This window comes from Pimephales promelas, chromosome 10, assembly GCF_988280905.1.
Source record: "Pimephales promelas chromosome 10, fPimPro1.hap1.1, whole genome shotgun sequence".
NCBI classification, from domain to species: domain Eukaryota; kingdom Metazoa; phylum Chordata; class Actinopteri; order Cypriniformes; family Leuciscidae; genus Pimephales; species Pimephales promelas.
The window spans coordinates 698,239-717,425 of record NC_142778.1 but is presented as its reverse complement, the minus strand read 5'-3'; the positions used below and the strand labels follow the sequence as shown (position 1 = coordinate 717,425).

The following is a 19,187-nucleotide window of genomic DNA, read 5'->3' as shown; positions in this document are numbered from 1 at the left end:
AATAATTTAACACATTGATAACTTGATTTAGCATGTTGCGAGCATGAATTAGCTTTAACTTGATTTAGCATGTTGCTAACATGAATTAGCATGTTGCTACGATGATTTAGGACATTGTCAGCATGATAACAAGTTGTTATGTAGCACGTTGCTAGCATGAATTACTATATTGCTAACATGATTTAACACATTGATAACTTGATTTAGCATGTTGCTAACATGAATTAGCATTAACTTGATTTAGCATGTTGCTAACATGAATTAGCATGTTGCTACGATGATTTAACACATTGTCAGCATGATAACAAGTTGTCATGTCATGATTTAGCACGTAGCTATATATGAATTACTATATTGATAACTTGATTTAACATGTAGCTAGCATGAATTAGCATTAACTTGATTTAACATGTTGCTAGCATGAATTACTATATCGCTAAAATAATTTAACACATTGATAACTTGATTTAGCATGTTGCGAGCATGAATTAGCTTTAACTTGATTTAGCATGTTGCTAACATGAATTAGCATGTTGCTACGATGATTTAGGACATTGTCAGCATGATAACAAGTTGTTATGTAGCACGTTGCTAGCATGAATTACTATATTGCTAACATGATTTAACACATTGATAACTTGATTTAGCATGTTGCTAACATGAACTAACATTAACTTGATTTAGCATGTTGCTAACATGAATTAGCATGTTGCTACGATGATTTAGCACATTGTCAGCATGATAACAAGTTGTCATGTCATGATTTAGCACGTTGCTATATATGAATTACTATATTGATAACTTCATTTAACATGTAGCTAGCATGAATAGCATTAACTTGATTTAGCATGTTGCTAACATGAATTAGCATGTTGCTATCATATTTAAGTATGTTATCATAGGATAGTCATCAAGCTTTGCTAGTGATAGGCAACTTAAATACTATACAAGTCTTATTGACAATTATCTTAATAATCTTATTTACAGCAAACGGAGCCAGTCTGAAGGTCTGAGCCGAGTTTAGCGGTTGTAGCTTGAAAACCACCAAATGCTGTTTATTAAAGCTAACATAATCATTTTGATTCCATTGTGTCTTTAAACTGAGATTATGTATTTCAACCATTTAAAAAAACGGTAAAGATGGATCTTTCCATCCCCTGCTCTTTCTCTCTCTCACACACAAACACACACACACACACACACACTATATTCGTCTTTCATAACACGAGCTGTAAGGTTCACTAACAGGTCCTGCCTCTCTTCTGCGAACACAACACACTCTTCAAACCAGTATCAGGCCTGCCAGACCTCAAAGGCCAGTCGTGTGTGTGTGTGTGTGTGTGTGTGTGTGTGTGTGTGTACACTGCACAGACGAGCAGAACATGCTCACTCTTACAAACACACAATAACAAGCTCAATATCATTGAAAAACACTGTGCTCAATATCTACCTGTGGAGAGACACACAGCTCATTTTAAAGACCTCGATAAGAGACTCGCTTTATCAGACCTCCATCAACACACACACACACACACACACACACACACACACACTAACCCAACCCCTAAAGCTACTCATCACACACACACACACACACACACACACACACACACACACACACACACACACACACACCTGACCACTAAACCTACTCATGACACACACACACACACACACACACATGCTCACACACAATTTAAAGTGACAAAGGTTATTTGTGGCTAAGACTCATAAATGCTCCAGAAACTCATGAGCAGAAACTGTTTAAGAGCTGAATCTCGATCGCTCTAGTGAGGCAGCATCGCCCCCCAGTGACGCAAACACACACACACACACACACACGGGATCACAGCTACACACTCTGAGTTGTATCATACTTCAGTATGGTGTGTGTGGGGGTTTTTGCTCGTTTTAATTGACTGTCAGGTTAAAATTGTACATTTGAAGACTTAACAAACCCAGAGTAACTGCACACCTCCTCAACACACACACACACACACACACACACACACTGCTGACGACACTCAGCCCAGATCAAACTCCAAATGAACTTAGATTTTCAATTCTCACTGTCGCCGGCCGACAGAAGAAGTCATTTGCAAGTTCGCATCCTTCTCTCTCGGTGACATCACCATCACAAAGCATCATGGGTAACACCATCTAATCACCGCTCTCACAGTAACAAATGTTTTAACCCAACCGTTGGGTTACACATATTTGGGTCACTATGTTGGGTCATTTTTAAATCGTTGGGTAATCACTATAATAACCAGGCTGTTGGGTTAAATGTTGTGTGTACACTAGACTAGTGTATTTAAAACTTATGTCCACAATTATGTATATTTACATTACATTTTCTGGACTCACCAATATTTAGTTTATAAATTTATAAATAAATTTATATATATATATATATATATATATACAAATTACACATTTGTTGAGACACGCTTATTGTTTTATACAAATAAAAAATCTGTATTTAAAAACAAAGTGTATTTTATTTATTAAAATAATGTCATAAATAAAAATGAATAGTTGGGCGGCCCTTATTGCTCTGGCTTTCTCCGTCACACACTGAATGTGAGAGATTGATTTCCATTTGAATAAGATTTATGAGTCGGGCGTGTCAGTGTATTGTTGAAACATAATAACACCTCTCTGCTCTCTCTCTCTCTCTCTCTCTCTCTCTCTCTCTCTCTCTCTCTCTCTCTCTCTCTCTCTCTCTCTCTCCGTATGAGATTAAGTTCTGGGCTTTATTGGTCCGATAGGGTGATATTGTCAAAACATAATGACATTCACTGTGTAAATATCATTTCATAAATATCCATCTTTCAGAGATACGGGCGGCACAGAATCTGCCGTGTGGAGATAAAAAAGATGACAGTTTTACAAAATGCAATGAAGTGGAGAAACAGACGAAGCGGAAATGGGATCATGAAGCAGAAGACGACTGGATCTGCAAATACTGGCGGTGGAAATGCAGTCTTCTGGTTATTGGTTTAAATTCTGTATAAATGTAAAATCTATATGATGTCATCGCTGTCTGTTACATTGTGACAGTTGAACATTCTATTGATGATGTCAGCGGAGACTTTTCAAAACGTAACTAAAGACAGCACAACAAGGAATACAATTATATTATTACTATTGTACTAATAACAAAATTATTATTTTTATTAGACTGGAATTATTATGTTTGATTGGAGCCTGACTGTTAAATATTTAGAGCTATAATTAATCAATCAAATAAAAATAAAAATTATAATGCTACCTGTCTGAAGCTACCTTTGTGTCTGTAATCACAATATGAAGACTTAAATTCATTAGTTTCCATTGCCTTGCTTATGGCAAATAAATACATGTGTGGTTTTGTTGTTGATAAGAGGAAAATAATTCATATACATTAATTTAAACTATTTTGCAATAATAAAATTAAATTTCAAACAGAAATATTAAGAGTCTATATTTATTTATTTATATTAAATGATATAACACACAGACTGAAATAAACAGCGAGAGAGTATTAGCTTTTCAGAAACACCAGCAACACCAGGCCCGACTGCCGTGAGCAACACTAGAAAAACAAAAGGATGCACTAACACATTTGCCACTGCAATGATCCCCCAATGTTCCTTCCGATGCAATCGATCACGAGGAAGGGGACACATAAAAGCAGTTTATAGTTAGCTGACCCTGAAAGAAACGTCACTGGCTGCACTTCAGGACTGTAATCTGTCAGATGAAAAGAGGCTCGACAAACTTTTCTGAAGCTCATTGCTGCTTTCTCGCTAGTCTGGATGTGCGTTAAAGCTGAACGCTAAAGCAGAACGCTAAAGCAAAAAGCTAAAGCTGAATGCTAAAAAATTATGCTAAAGCTGAATGCTAATACTGAACGCTAAAGCAGAACGCTAAAGCTGAACACTAAAGCTAAACGCTAAAGCAGAATGCGAAAGCTGAAAGCTAAAAAATAACGTTAAAGCAGAACGTTAAAGCAGAACGCTAAAGCAGAACGCTAAAGCAGAACGTTAAAGCAGAACGCTAAAAAATTACGTTATAAAGCAGAACGCTAAAGCTGAACACTAAAGCAAAACACTAAAACAGAACGATAAAGCAGAACGCTAAAGCTGAAAGCTAAAAAATAATGCTAAAGCAGAACGCTAAAGCTGAACGCTAAAGCAGAATGCTAAAGCTGAACGATAAAGCAGAATGCTAAAGCTGAACAATAAAGCAGAATGCTAAAGCTGAACGATAAATCTGAACGCTAAAGCAGAACGCTAAAGCTGAACACTAAAGCAGAACGTTAAAGCAGAACGCTAAAAAATAACGCTATAAAGCAGAACGCTAAAGCTGAACACTAAAGCAAAACGCTAAAGCAGAACGCTAAAAAATAATGCTAAAGCAGAATGCTAAAGCTGAACGATAAAGCTAAACGCTAAAGCTGAACGATAAAGCCGAACAATAAAGCAGAACGTTAAAGCTGATAGCTAAAGCAGAACGCTAAAGCCAAACGATAAAGCCGAAAACAAAAGCCGAACGATAAAGCAGAATGCTAAAGCCGAACGATAAAGCCGAACACAAAAGCCAAACGATAAAGCCGAATGCTAAAGCCGAACGATAAAGTAGAACACTAAAGCTGAACGATTTGGGGGAAAAATTATTATTTTTTATTGCAGAGAGACTCCGCCCACACGCTCTTCTGATTGGCTGGGATCGTATCGCGTGGTTAGGTCACGGTGTACTGATATACTTATACACATATTATGTAAACACAAACTTTTATTTCGGATGCGATTAATCGTGATTAATACTTGTCTAGTTTTTCTGAGATTTTCCTGTAAAATGGAATGTGATTTTTGTAAAGTTTTTAACTTTTCTAAACCGCGGCTTTAGCACGCGTCCGGTCGCAGGCCTTCAGCTATAACTACTGTGTGTGCTGGAAACAGACAAATGGAGAAACTGGGAATGAGAATATGAAAGCATATGAGCTCATACATCCTAGGACCCAATTCATGTCTTGTATATTGAGTTACGCTCTTCTGCTGAAAGGTAAAAGTTGAGAAACTTCTTGGATTGTATTTTAGATCCTCCTTACGTATTTTGAGGATCCTCTGAGGAATAAAGCTCGTCGTCACCATCCACTTCTGTACCGAGGATTAAACTGTGAGCTATGAAACAGAGCCATGACTGTGGCTTGAGTTCCAGACGCCACACCCGAACACACACACACACACACACACACACACACACACACACACACACATGAACACACACACTGAGCCAGAAGGAAAAACCCTTTTCTCTGTCTTCCTCTCTTTTCTCTCCAGGTTTGCAGGTCTATGGAGAATAACCTAAAAATGCACAGATTTGATTTTAAACTTTCCTACATAATATTTCGTTTTACACAGCAGTGTGTGTGTGAGTGTGTCTGTTTTCATAGAGAGGCAGTTTTACATTTTTTACCAAAGAGGCAGATACTAATACATTACAGAGTTCATTTTGAAACCAATCTTACACAGGAATCCCTTTATGCAAATGTAACTCCGGATATATATAATTATATATATATATATATTAGGGCTGTGCAAAAGTTAATTGCGATTAATCGCATCCAAAATAAAAGTCTGTGTTTACATAATATATTTGTGTGTGCTGTATATAATTATTTTGTATACATAAATACCTATGCATGCATGTATATATTTAAGAATTATTTGCGCTTAAATTCTGTATATATTTATAAATACATAATCTATATTATATAAATATAAACATTTTATATATGAATGACACATTTTCTTAAATATACATGCATGTGTGTGTATTTATACATACAAAATAATTATATACAGCACACACAAATATATTATGTAAACACAGACTTTTATTTTGGATGCGATTAATCGCAATTCATTTTTGCACAGCCCTAATATATATATATATAATTGGGAAAGATCCCATCTTTTTTTCATGCTGTGCGTCTATGAAGCCAATTTCACAGATACCTCACCAGTTTTATGGGACATTTCAGAACATATCAATGTTATGCTTGATATTAGATATATATAACCTAATGTTTTGTGTATCATTTTGGACTTTTATGTTTAGTCTAAGTCTCTGTTCTGGAGTCAGCTTCCCTCATTTCTGTTACCAGGTGTGTGTGTGTGAGTGAGTTTTGCTCAGTTTAGTGTCTTGTTTTCCTTCCGCATCAGGTTTTCTAATTTAGTTTTTTTGGATATTATCATTTCCACAATAAAACTATATTTATTTCTATATGAAATAAGAATAATACATAATATGGATACATTACTGTTCAAAAGTTTGGGGTTGGTAAGATTATTTAATGTTTAAAGTCTCTTCTGCTCACCAAGGCTGCATTTAGTTGTACAAAGTCAACTGTAATTTTGTGAAATATTATTACAATGTGAATATACAGTAAAGTGTAATTTAATCCTCTGTATCCTCATCATCATTACTCCAGTCTTCAGTGTCACATGACCCTTCAGAAATCACTCTAATATGAGGATCTGATGATCAAGAAAAATTTGATTTTGAAAACATCTTTATCTTTTTCAACATTAGAAATGTATACTGTTTTTGATCTGTTTTTTTGAATTTTTGATCAATTTGATGCCGCTTTGCTGAATAAAAGTATTATAAAAAAGTTTTGAATGGTCGTGTTCCCATGATTCTGTCCACCTGCACTGTTTATTCATTTCGATCTGTGTTAGTTAATGTGAGGGCATTAGTACAGGCCTGGCACAGTCAGTTTCCAGGTTGTGATCTTTGGTTAATCAGAGAAGCTTCACCCACCGTGAGAGCGGACAGCCAGCAGAGCGAACAACACGAGAGCCAACATGACGACGTCCAGGCGAGTGTGTGTGATCCGACCCAGAGTGTGTGTCAGTCCGTGTGTGTGTAACAGCGGGGCAGATCCTTCAATCACGGCACTGCGGGGGGAAACAGAGAGAGACTGATTAACCTGGACCTGTGTGTGTGTGTGTGTGTGTGTGTGTGTGTGTGAACAGAGAGATCAGGCCAAACCTTCAGAGATGTCTAGTGAACATGACCAGCTGTTAAACTGCAGATATTAATAAACCGACGCTCCCAATGTGCCGGCGTGAAAGGGTCAACGTTTGATGATGTATGGGCCGGATCCTGACCTTTCCGATACAGTGAACATGCAGACGAAACACAGACAGACAGACAGACAGACAGACAGACAGACAGACAGAGATAGATAGATAGATAGATAGATAGATAGATAGATAGATAGATAGATAGATAGATAGATAGATAGATAGATAGATAGATAGATAGATAGATAGATAGATAGATAGATAGATAGATAAACGATATAGACGATCGGTTACAGGAGCAGCCACTGATCAGCCACTCTAAAGATGAGCTCCTGAAAAATTATAAAAGAATGAACCAAAGAATGAGACAGAGAGTGAGATAACGACAACAAACAAGAAAAAACAACAGAAGAACAACTTGGACTCGGGTAAAGACTATTTTTTTCCCTATAAAATACATTTTAATACAAGAAAGAAGACTTGAACCTGTGGGTTAGCATCCAGCCTCTGAGTCTCCACTCTAACAGCTAACTGGAGTTTTCCCTCCAAAACCTGAAAGGCTTTCTTAAAGGAACTACAGCTGAAAAACTTCTGATATTCAGTTACTAAACAGAGAGATTAGCTTCATCTGGCAAAAATCTTAAACAAAAACTGTATATTTTGATCTATTAGAGTAAAATCTCTCATTATTACAAGCTAAAAGCTAAGTTAGCTGCAGTCTTGGCTCAGTGCCCAGCCCGATCACCATGGCAACCCTGGCGCAAACAGAGTGCACGGGGGAGGTGCTTTACCCGGAGAAGTGCAGAAGTGTACAGGCCAGAAAAAAACACAAAGAGAAAACTCTCAGAGACAACCCTGATCTTCTGTATGCGGACTACATTCAACTTAATGGGAGAAGAATCAAGAACAACCTCATCTTCTACACCACTTTGATAACTGCATGGAAATCAGCCATCTGTGAGGAATTCAAGAACATTTTTAAAGAAGGAATTGGTCGAGGTGGAAGATTAACTATATGCAAAGATGAAATGCTTGACACAGACAACCCAATACTCACCATAACCTACTATACTAAAGGCACCTTCCTTCTGCAAGGCAATGAGGCAAGCCTGAACTCATTCGAGGAGATCTTCCCCCGGCTGAAGGCCAGAGTAGAGGAAGAGAGAGACGAACCTCATGCAAACAGCACAGACTCTGAGGAGGAAGGCCCAGTGATTCTTTCACCTGCACCATCAGACCGGCGACTGAGAGACAGTTTAGCTCTACTGGAACTGGACTTCGCTGAATTCAGGGAACACACTCAAGTCAAACTTTCAGACACATGCAACACAAACAGTTCCATCCAAGCGCTCAAAGATGAGCTCAGACAGCTAAAGAAAGACACCAACTCTACCATCACTGAACTCAACAGAGCTCTCAGGGAACTGCAAGGAGAAAACCAAACTCTCCGCGTACAGATGCGCAAGCTAGAGGAGGACAACGAGAGAAAAGAAGAGAGCTTCTCCAGACAGCTGCAAGTAATGAGAAAGCAGTTACAGAAAAACACAGAAGACAACACACGTCACTACAGTACAGCTCCTACTACAGACTACACAAACACAGACAGTGAGCCTGCCACAAACACACAGACACCTGCAGAAACTCAACCCCCCCCTGCCCCCCCTCCAGAACCTGATCCAGATATTCTCCTCCTCATGGACTCTAATGGGAAGTTCTTAGACCCAGAGAAACTTTTTCCACATCAGAAAGTCTCTGCCAAACGATGCAGCACAACTGGCCACGCCCACCAGATCATCAGAGACTTCCCAGGACAGCCCTCATGTGTCATAATCCACACTGGGACCAATGACCTCCACTCGCTGCGCAACAACACTGCAGATGCTGTCAGGAAAATGGCAGAAACCACCAGCAAAAAATTCCCAGAATCCCGGATTGTTATCTCCACACTTCTCCCACGACATGACACACCACCACACATTATCCACAACATCAACACTGAAATTTCCCGCAGATGTTCTTCACTTCCAAACGTGCACCTGGTCCACCACCACCACATCGGCCTCCACCACCTGTACGACGGACTCCACCTGCACAGAGATGCAGTGCGCACTTTTGCAAGGGCCCTTAAAGATGCAGCCCTGGGCCGCACCCCAACACCACCGAGACATCTGCTACCGACTCCAGAACACTACCGGCCAATTCAACCCTACATGCCCAGACACACCCCCCCGACCCCGATGAGGAGAGACGTCAGCTGGACAAACATCCCACATCCTCCACCACGTTCACACCCACCTATGGATCACTACACACCTGTAAACCTGCAGTCACCAACTCCACGTTCACCTGCTGGCCATCAAGTCCCCATTAGGAAGAAGAAACCAACCCCCTCCACACACACAGAGAAATCCCCCCACCCAAGAGCACAGAGCTACGCTGAAGCTTTAGCCCGGCCTCCTGCTCCACCCACCACCTCCACCTCCACACCTGCCAGCGAACTGAGCCAGATCAGAGAGATGCTGCAAACACTGTGCAACCAGCTCCTGAACAGATAAGAACACACAGTGCTCTACTAGAGAGGAAAAAAAAAAAAAAAAAAAAATGTGTATGTATATATATGTATGTATATATATATATATATATATACGTATAATTTTGCACTAATGTAAATTGTTTACCATGTATATTTTCACAGGTAACCTACTTTAAATTATCTTCTCTCTGTCTCACTAAATAGGTTTATCTTTTAGAATACGAATGCGTTCATTTCAAATAAGTTGCTGGAATATTCAGGGTCTTCACTCTTCAACGTTTGGTTCTAAAAGTACAGACCCAGAATTTCTAAAACATATAAAAGATGTTGACATCATAATCCTCACTGAAACCTGGTGTCGAAATGATGCGCTTACCTACTGTCCCTCAGGCTACTATGAAGTGATTGTCCCCTCAGTCAAAATAAGTACAGTCCACCGTGGACGAGACTCGGGGGGAGTTCTGGTGTGGTACAGGGAGGATCTGGCCAAACACATTTCAACAGTCTCAGTTGGAAAATTTCATTGCTGGTTAAAAATAAACCAAATTGGCATTTCTACTAAAGAAATATATCTCTGCGCCATCTACATTCCCCCAGCGGATTCCCCTTATCATGAGGAGGAATACCTCAACAACATCCACACAGAAATCAGCCATTTCCAGGCCCAGGGAAATGTGCTGCTGTGTGGAGACTTCAATGCAAGAACTGGATCTGAACCTGATGACATAGACCCAAAGGGTGATGAGTATGTCTTTGGCCAGGACCCCCCGAGTATCACAGGAAAACTTCCACCGAGAAACAACCTAGACCAGACAGTAAATAAAACTGGTAGAGAGCTGGTGCAGCTCTGCCGAGACTCAGGCCTGTACATACTCAACGGCAGGATCCGAGGGGACTCTTTAGGGAGGTTCACGTGTTGTTCAGGTCTTGGAGCTAGTGTAGTTGACTACGCCATCACTGACATGGACCCATCCTCCTTCAATGCATTCACTGTCAAACAGCAAACTCCGCTTTCTGACCATAACCAAACTAACATTTATATCAAAACGCGTCACACACCAGAACAAAACAGACTGGAAACCTGCCGAATGTATCAGGTCCAGCAAAGATACAAATGGGCTCCGGACAGCACAGACAAGTTTGTCCAAGCCCTCAGTTCTGAAGAACTAAAAAATCAAATAAACACATTTATTACTAAGAAATTCGAAACAACTAAAGATGGTGTTAATTCGGCTACAAATGAAATCAATAACATATTTAATAAAGCAGCACAGAAAAGTGAATTGAAAAAGAAAGGCAAAAAATACACAAAAAATACTCCAAAAGATGAAAAATGGTTTGACTCAGACTGCAAAACATTGAGAAAACAACTTAGAAAATTATCAAATCTGAAACATAAAGAACCAAACAACACTGACTTAAGAACTGAATACTTTTCAAAACTAAAAATATATAAAGACACAATTAGAGTGAAGAAGCAACACCATCTGACCAAAAATATAGAAGAATTAGAACACTCAATAAATCAGAATCAGTTCTGGGATATGTGGAATAATCTGAGCACCGCTAAACCACAAGACCTACCAATACAAGATGGAGAAATTTGGACAAATCATTTTGAAAACTTATACAGAGAAATCCCATCAAAACAACTCAATGACAATTATAATCGGATCAAACTAAATCTACAAACTTATGAAGAGACAATTAAAAATAATCAAAATCCACTTGACTTCCCAATTACACAGGAAGAATTGGCAAACAAACTCAAAAGCCTAAAAGGAAATAAATCTTGTGGTCCTGACAGCATTCTAGGTGAGATGCTGAAACACAGCACACCGGAGCTGCAGGCGGCGCTGCTCAAACTGTTCAACATCGTACTCCGTTCAGGCTGTTTTCCTGACATCTGGAGCCAAGGACTTATTACCCCAATTCACAAGAGTGGAAATAAATTAGACCCTAATAATTTCAGAGGCATTTGTGTGAGCAGTAATCTGGGGAAGTTATTTAGCAGTATTTTAAACAATAGAATTGTAAGCTTCCTTAACGAACACAATGTCCTGAGCCCGAGTCAGATTGGCTTCATTCCAAAACACAGAACTACTGACCACATTTACACCCTACACACCCTAATCAATAAACACGTAAAACAGACCAAAAACGGAAAAATATTTGCATGCTTTGTCGATTTCAAAAAAGCATTTGATTCTATTTGGCACAACGGATTATATTACAAACTTTTACAAAGTGGTGTAGGGGGTAAAGTCTATGACATTATAAAATCAATGTATTCGAACAACAAATGTGCAATTCGAATTGGCAACAAACATACAAAATTCTTTACCCAAAAGAGAGGAGTGCGGCAGGGCTGTAGCCTGAGTCCAACGCTGTTCAACATCTACATTAATGAACTAGCGGTGCAGTTGGAGCAGTCTACAGGCCCTGGACTCACCCTACAGGACAAGAGCATCAAGCTCTTGCTGTACGCAGACGACCTGGTGCTGCTGTCACCCACTGCACAGGGACTACAGCAGCACCTGGACCTGCTGCACAACTACTGCCAGAACTGGGCCCTGGCAGTCAACCTCAAAAAGACCAACATTATGGTCTTTCAGAAGAAGCCCAGATGTCAGGAACACAGATACCAGTTCAGTCTAGGCAGCACCGGCCTAGAGCACACGATGCAGTACACTTACCTCGGCCTGGTCATCACTGCATCGGGGAGTTTCAGTCTGGCAGTGAATGCTCTTAAAGATAAAGCTCGCAGAGCTCTATACGCCATTAAGAAGAAATTCCAAAACACTGAATTACCGATTCCAATCTGGTGTAAAATCTTTGATAGTGTGATTCAGCCCATTGCGCTGTATGGAAGTGAGGTGTGGGGTCCACTCAGTGATCAGAGCTACACTAGATGGGACAGACATCCAACAGAAGCCCTACACACAGAATTCTGCAAAATGATACTAAAACTACAAAGGAAAACACCCAATAATGCGTGTAGGGCAGAATTAGGCCGATTCCCATTGATTATTAATATGCAAAAAAGATCCCTCAAATTCTGGATGCATCTAAAATCAAGTCCCACAGAATCGCTACATTTTAAAGCATTACAGACCCAAGAACTGAACCCCGAAAAGAGTCTCCTCAGTCAGCTGGTCCTGAGACTCACTAACCCGACTAACCGTACTAACACTCACCAGTCTCAGACCAGCACTGCTCCTCACACACACATCAGAATAAACAAAATTACTAAACAGTCTAAAAATACATATCTGGAACATTGGGATCAGGAAACCAAAACACAAAGTAAACTACAATTCTATCGAAATCTGAAATCAAATTATGAAATGGAGGAATATCTCCAGAGTGTGAGAGACACAAAGCAGAGACAGATCCTGAGCAAGTACAGGCTGAGTGAACACAGTCTAGCCATCGAGACCGGCAGACACAGAAAGAGCTGGCTACCCCGAGAGCAAAGGGTGTGTGTGTTCAGTGTAGGACAGGAGAGATCGAAACAGAGACACACTTCCTCCTCCACTGCCACAAATACAGCTCGATCAGAGACCTCTACTTCAATAAACTTAATAAACTAATACAGAACTTTACAGCCATGACTGAAGTAGAGCAGATAAAGATAATACTAGGAGAGGGACAGACCGCAGCACTGGCTGCCAGATACGTGTGTGCGTGCCACAGCCTGAGAGACAGTAGGTGAATGTGTGTGAATGTGTGACCTCAGTGTGTCTCCCTAATGTCCACCACAGTGACCCTCAGTAATGTGTGTATGTGTGTATATATATGTTAAAACACTGTGGTATCAAACGTTCATAGAATTTATAATCTGTTACACTGTTATTTTTTTGCAATTAATTTAATTTGTACATTTCAATTTAAGTTGTTATAATACTTTGTTTTTATTGATGTCTTCACTATGCTATGTGTTACAAGCTTTGGCAATATTGTAATATGTACAGTCATGCCAATAAAGCAATTTGAATTGAATTGAATTGAATTGATAAACAGACAGACAGACAGACAGACAGACAGACAGACAGATAGATAGATAGATAGATAGATAGATAGATAGATAGATAGATAGATAGATAGATAGATAGATAGATAGATAGATAGATAGATAGATAGATAGATAGATAGATAGATAGATAAACAGATAAACAGACAGATAGACAGACAGACAGACAGACAGACAGACAGACAGACAGACAGACAGACAGACAGACAGACAGACAGATAGATAGATAGATAGATAGATAGATAGATAGATAGATAGATAGATAGATAGATAGATAGATAGATAGATAGATAGACAGACAGACAGACAGACAGACAGACAGACAGACAGACAGACAGACAGACAGACAGACAGATAGATAGATAGATAGATAGATAGATAGATAGATAGATAGATAGATAGATAGATAAACAGACAGATAGATAGATAGACAGACAGACAGACAGACAGACAGACAGACAGACAGACAGACAGACAGACAGACAGACAGACAGATAGATAGATAGATAGATAGATAGATAGATAGATAGATAGATAGATAGATAGATAGATATATAGATAGATAGATAGATAGATAGATAGATAGATAGATAGATAGATAGATAGATAAACAGACAGACAGACAGACAGATAGATAGATAGACAGACAGACAGACAGACAGACAGACAGACAGACAGACAGACAGACAGACAGACAGACAGACAGACAGACAGACAGACAGACAGATAGATAGATAGATAGATAGATAGATAGATAGATAGATAGATAGATAGATAGATAGATAGATAGATAGATAGATAGATAGATAAACAGACAGACAGACAGACAGACAGACAGATAGATAGATAGATAGATAGATAGATAGATAGATAGATAGATAGATAGATAGATAGATAGATAGATAGATAGATAGATAGATAGATAGATAAACAGACAGACAGACAGATAGATAGATAGATAGACAGACAGACAGACAGACAGACAGACAGACAGACAGACAGACAGACAGATAGATAGATAGATAGATAGATAGATAGATAGATAGATAGATAGATAGATAGATAGATAGATAGATAGATAGATAGATAGATAGATAGATAGATAGATAGATAGATAGATGTTTCCTGTAGAGATGGTGATGATTTCTGCATTCTACTCATTTCCTCTTTTTTCCTTTTTTCTCTTCACTGGAAAACTAAAGTCAGACTTTAAAGGGTTTTTCCATCCTGTGCTGACACATCCAAACAGGAAGTGTGTGTGTCGATAAGTTTATAAAGCTGAGTTTCTATCTGAGAGACTGACGGACACGGACAGCTGCAGATCCACATGTCTGCTGTAACACCATCAGGATCTGAGCACGATTATACCACAGTATATAACTGTGTGAATATGACTGTATAACAGAGGACTGAACTCTTCAGTGTGTGTAATACGAGACACGTCACCCCTTCACCATGAACACACACTGGCCCTGACATCAGCCGGAAACATGCGGACAGACTCTGCAACTTCCTCATGAGGAAAACCGACTAAACTCCACACATTATAGAGCGCAGGAACTTTATTCTCGGAGATCTTTCTCTGAATCTCAGGACGCCTCAGACTGTGTTCATCGGCCGGAAACACTCGGGGGGGGAAAAGAGCAAATACGACCTTTTATTATTGTCACATTTAGACTATTACCACTAAAACTGTGGCAATGCATCTTAATTTACAAAAAAAAAAATAATAATATTTAACAATAAAACCATAATTATCAATAAAAGCAATTACAAAACTATTTATTTTTAACACAAAATATAACATTGCTAAATATGTAACAGACATGCAAAGTCAGTTTAATGTGATTTACTGGAAGTAAATCACATTAAAAAAACAGGTTTCGGTAACACTTTACAATAAGGTGAACATGAATAAACAATGAACAATACTTCTACAGCATTTATTAATCTTAGTTCAAATTAATTTCAGCATTTACTAATGCATTATTAAAATCAAAGGTTGTACTTGTTAACTTTAGTTACTGCAGTGTGAACTAACATGAACAAACAGCTGGATTTTTATTAACTAACATTAACAAAGAGATTAATTAATACTGTAACAAATGCATTGCTCATTGTTAGCTCATTAAAAATGTTTACTAATGAACCATATTGTAAAGTGTACTGTATATTGAAGTGTTGACAGATCTGTCGGGTCAGAGGTCACTCGACTCTGACGTTAGCCAGTCATTATAGTTAATAAAGTTATAAATATGGATATTTTTCTTACACTCACGCATCAGAAGGCCTTTATTAATAAACCCTGGAGACATATTGATTACTTTTATGATGAAAGAATAAAGTCATTTACACATGTCTTGAGGGCGAGTATATCATGGGATCATTTTTGGTTGAACAAACCCTTTAATTCCATTATCAACTGTTCAGACGCATGGCATCAAGTTTAAACAAGCACATTAATCTTCACGGCTGTTCTCCCAGTATTATTACTTGCTCAGCGCATAATGACAAGCTGCCGCCAGGTATTACATGTATAATATGACTATTTACTGTAGAAACACAATGATCAAATCTGAGAGGGCTGATCAGGTCTTAAAGGGACCGTTCCTCTCATCATGTCCTCTCGCTTGTTTCCGCCACACAATAAAACATCTTTCAGAAGATAATTGTGACTTTTTACCTCACAATTGGGAATTTATATCTTGCGATTCTGCCATTATTTCTCAAAGTTTCTCAAAGTGTGAGATATAAACATACTGTTACGAGAAAAAACTATTTACAATAATTTACTACAATTATATCTCACAATTCGGACTTTATAACTTGCAATTGCGACTTTATATCACGTAATTTGGACTTTATAACTCACAATTGTGACTTTATATTACGTAATTTGTACTTTATAACACAATTGCGACTATTTCACGTAATTTGGACTTTATATCACACAATTTGGACTTTATAACTCGCAATTGCGACTTTATATCACGTAATTCGGACTTTATAACACAATTGCAACTTTATATCACCTAATTTGGACTTTATAACTCGCAACTGCGACTTTATATCACGCAATTTGGACTTTATAACACAATTTTGACTTTATATCAAACAATTTGGACTTTATATCTCGCAATTTTGAATATATCACGCAATTCTGACTTTATAACTCGCAATTGCGACTTTATAGCACGTAATTCGGACTTTATAACACAATTGCAACTTTATATCACTTAATTTGGACTTCATAACTCGCAATTGTGACTTTATATCACACAATTTGGACTTTATAACACAATTTCTACTTTATATCACAAAATTTGGACTTTATAACTCGCAATTTTGACTTTATATCACGCAATTCGGATTTTATAACACAATTGCGACTTTATATCAAGCAATTGTGAGAGAAAAAAGTCAGAATTGTGAGAAAAAAATGTATAATTACCTTTTTTATTTTTTATTCTGTGACGGAAACCAGCTTCGATAACTCTCCCTCAAGTTGTTCCAAACCTGTATAAAAACAGTTGTTGGACCCCAGTGACTCCCATAGTATTTTTCCCCCATATGGAAGTCAATGGGGTCCAACAACTGTTTGGTCACAAACATTCTTCGGAATATCTTCTTTTGTGATCAACAGTAGAAAGAAACTCATACAGGCTTGGAAAAACTTTAGGGTGAGTAAATGATGGCATAATGTTCAGTTTTGGGTGAAACATCGCTTTAATTCATGATGGACTCTTACAATATATTACAACAGGATAGTAACGAATTAGAGGCGGAGAGCTCATATCAGGTGTTCAAAGAGCTAACTTTTAATTTGTAAAAATTTACAGGCTGATCTCATTCCCACAGTCTCAGAAGTTTGAGAGTTTGTCTAGACCCGGCGTAGTAAACCCACAACATGATCTGATGTATTACAGATGCAGCGTTACACCAGACACGATGAGGGAGATCTAGATCTACAGGACGTCTGAGGGAGATCTACAGGAGATGAGTGTGTGTGAGAGCTCAGATCCAGAGCTCAGGGTGTGGTGGAGGAGCTTCATACACTCACACACACACACACACTCACACAAAGACCTGGCCTTGCCAAACAACACTCACTTTTGGATTTTAGAGGATCTTAAAACCTTAAAACACAAAAGCTGAAGGCCTTGATTCAATAAAGCAAACCACCAACAAGTGAGTTATGAAATATGGCACAAATAAAAGTAACACGATTGTTTTTAAAGCACCATGACGTCACTGTACTATATGTAACTTACATTTTGACTCCTTTCATTCATTTTTTTTTCTCCATTGCATATGCTGTATAAACCGTATAAAACTCGGCATATGCGGCATAAACCGAGCCGTATTTTCTCCCAAATGCCCAGCATGCATCTGCTTCGGAAAGACATTTTTAATGAACTTACCATTCCAGCGAGGAGAAGTTGGACCAGGACAAAGCTCCGTTAATCCAGCTGTGTGGATAATGACCTAGCAGATCCGAGGAGACTCGAGACGAACTTTATTCTCTGTCATTCCTGTGTTTGCGCGTGGGTGACGCCTGGAAGCTGCTGTGATTATGAATATAAGGCAAAGCTTCGTGAAATAGCGTTTCTGTGAGATGGTTTAATGTGTCTGAGAGAGAAACCACTCCTACATCACTCTCGCGCTCGCTCCCGTCTCATGACGTCACCCTACTGGAGAATGCAATAAAAAATAAATTAAATTAAAAATTGGAGAACACAAAGTCTACTCATGATGTAACATTACTATTGTACTATTATTATTATTACAATTGTAACATTGATAATAATAACAGTCAAAAATTGATTATGCTTACTATTTCATATTTACTATAAGTTGGCCTATAATATATATATATATATATATATATATATATATATATATATAGGCCCATTGATATTATTATTAGTTGTAATATGTAATATAATAATTAACTGCATGTATTTACTATAGAGTTAGAATTATGGTTTAGGGTTACTGTTGTTACTAACTACATGTAACAAGGACACTGTAAAATAAAGTGTTACATAAAAATATTATTAAATATATGCAAAGTGGCATATTTTCCTAATTGCTTGTTTGTTTCTTTTTGTTTGTTTGTTTTTTTTCATTGGGGTTTTTATTATACTGCAGGCAAACTGCGACCGGTTTAAATTAATAGTTTAATTTCACAGATCTAAACATCAGGCTGTGCAGAGTCACGTCTACATTTCATCCAGACCCAGATAATAAATCACAAAAGTTCCCGAACACCACATTACACTGCTATTGCATTAATGGTAGGCCTACATGTTGCTCTGGCTGATGTTACTATTCAGATACTTTCACTTTCACTCCTATATAGCATATATTATTAATAAAAATGTCCACACAGCTGGTTTTACTGAGTATATACAGGAAAAAAATATTTAAAAAATAAAAATGACTAACGTCGCCCTTTCATTACCTCTCAGAACCACACGGGGGCGGAGACTGAACACTTCATTACAGTGATTATACATTACTGTAATTTAAACATCACTGC

The 19,187-nt window shown here is 38.2% G+C and overlaps 1 protein-coding gene across 4 annotated transcripts in view; it reads right to left on the bottom strand.

Moving 5' to 3' along the window:
* The window catches only part of cd276 (CD276 molecule), a 64,555-nt gene extending 46,236 nt beyond the window's left edge, over nucleotides 1–18,319 (bottom strand). For 3 of the 4 annotated variants that reach the window (XM_089135252.1, XM_089135250.1, XM_089135251.1), the window contains exons 1-2: nucleotides 18,067–18,318; nucleotides 6,814–6,950 (exon numbers count right to left, since the gene is read on the bottom strand). In XM_089135252.1, coding sequence (XP_088991378.1) covers nucleotides 6,814–6,859 — 46 coding nt within the window. In that variant the 5' untranslated portion in view covers nucleotides 6,860–6,950; nucleotides 18,067–18,318. Of the gene's footprint in view, nucleotides 1–6,813; nucleotides 6,951–18,066 lie in introns of all 4 variants that reach the window. The other variant, XM_089135253.1, reaches the window with a different exon arrangement.
* Between the last annotated feature and the right edge of the window lie 868 nt (nucleotides 18,320–19,187).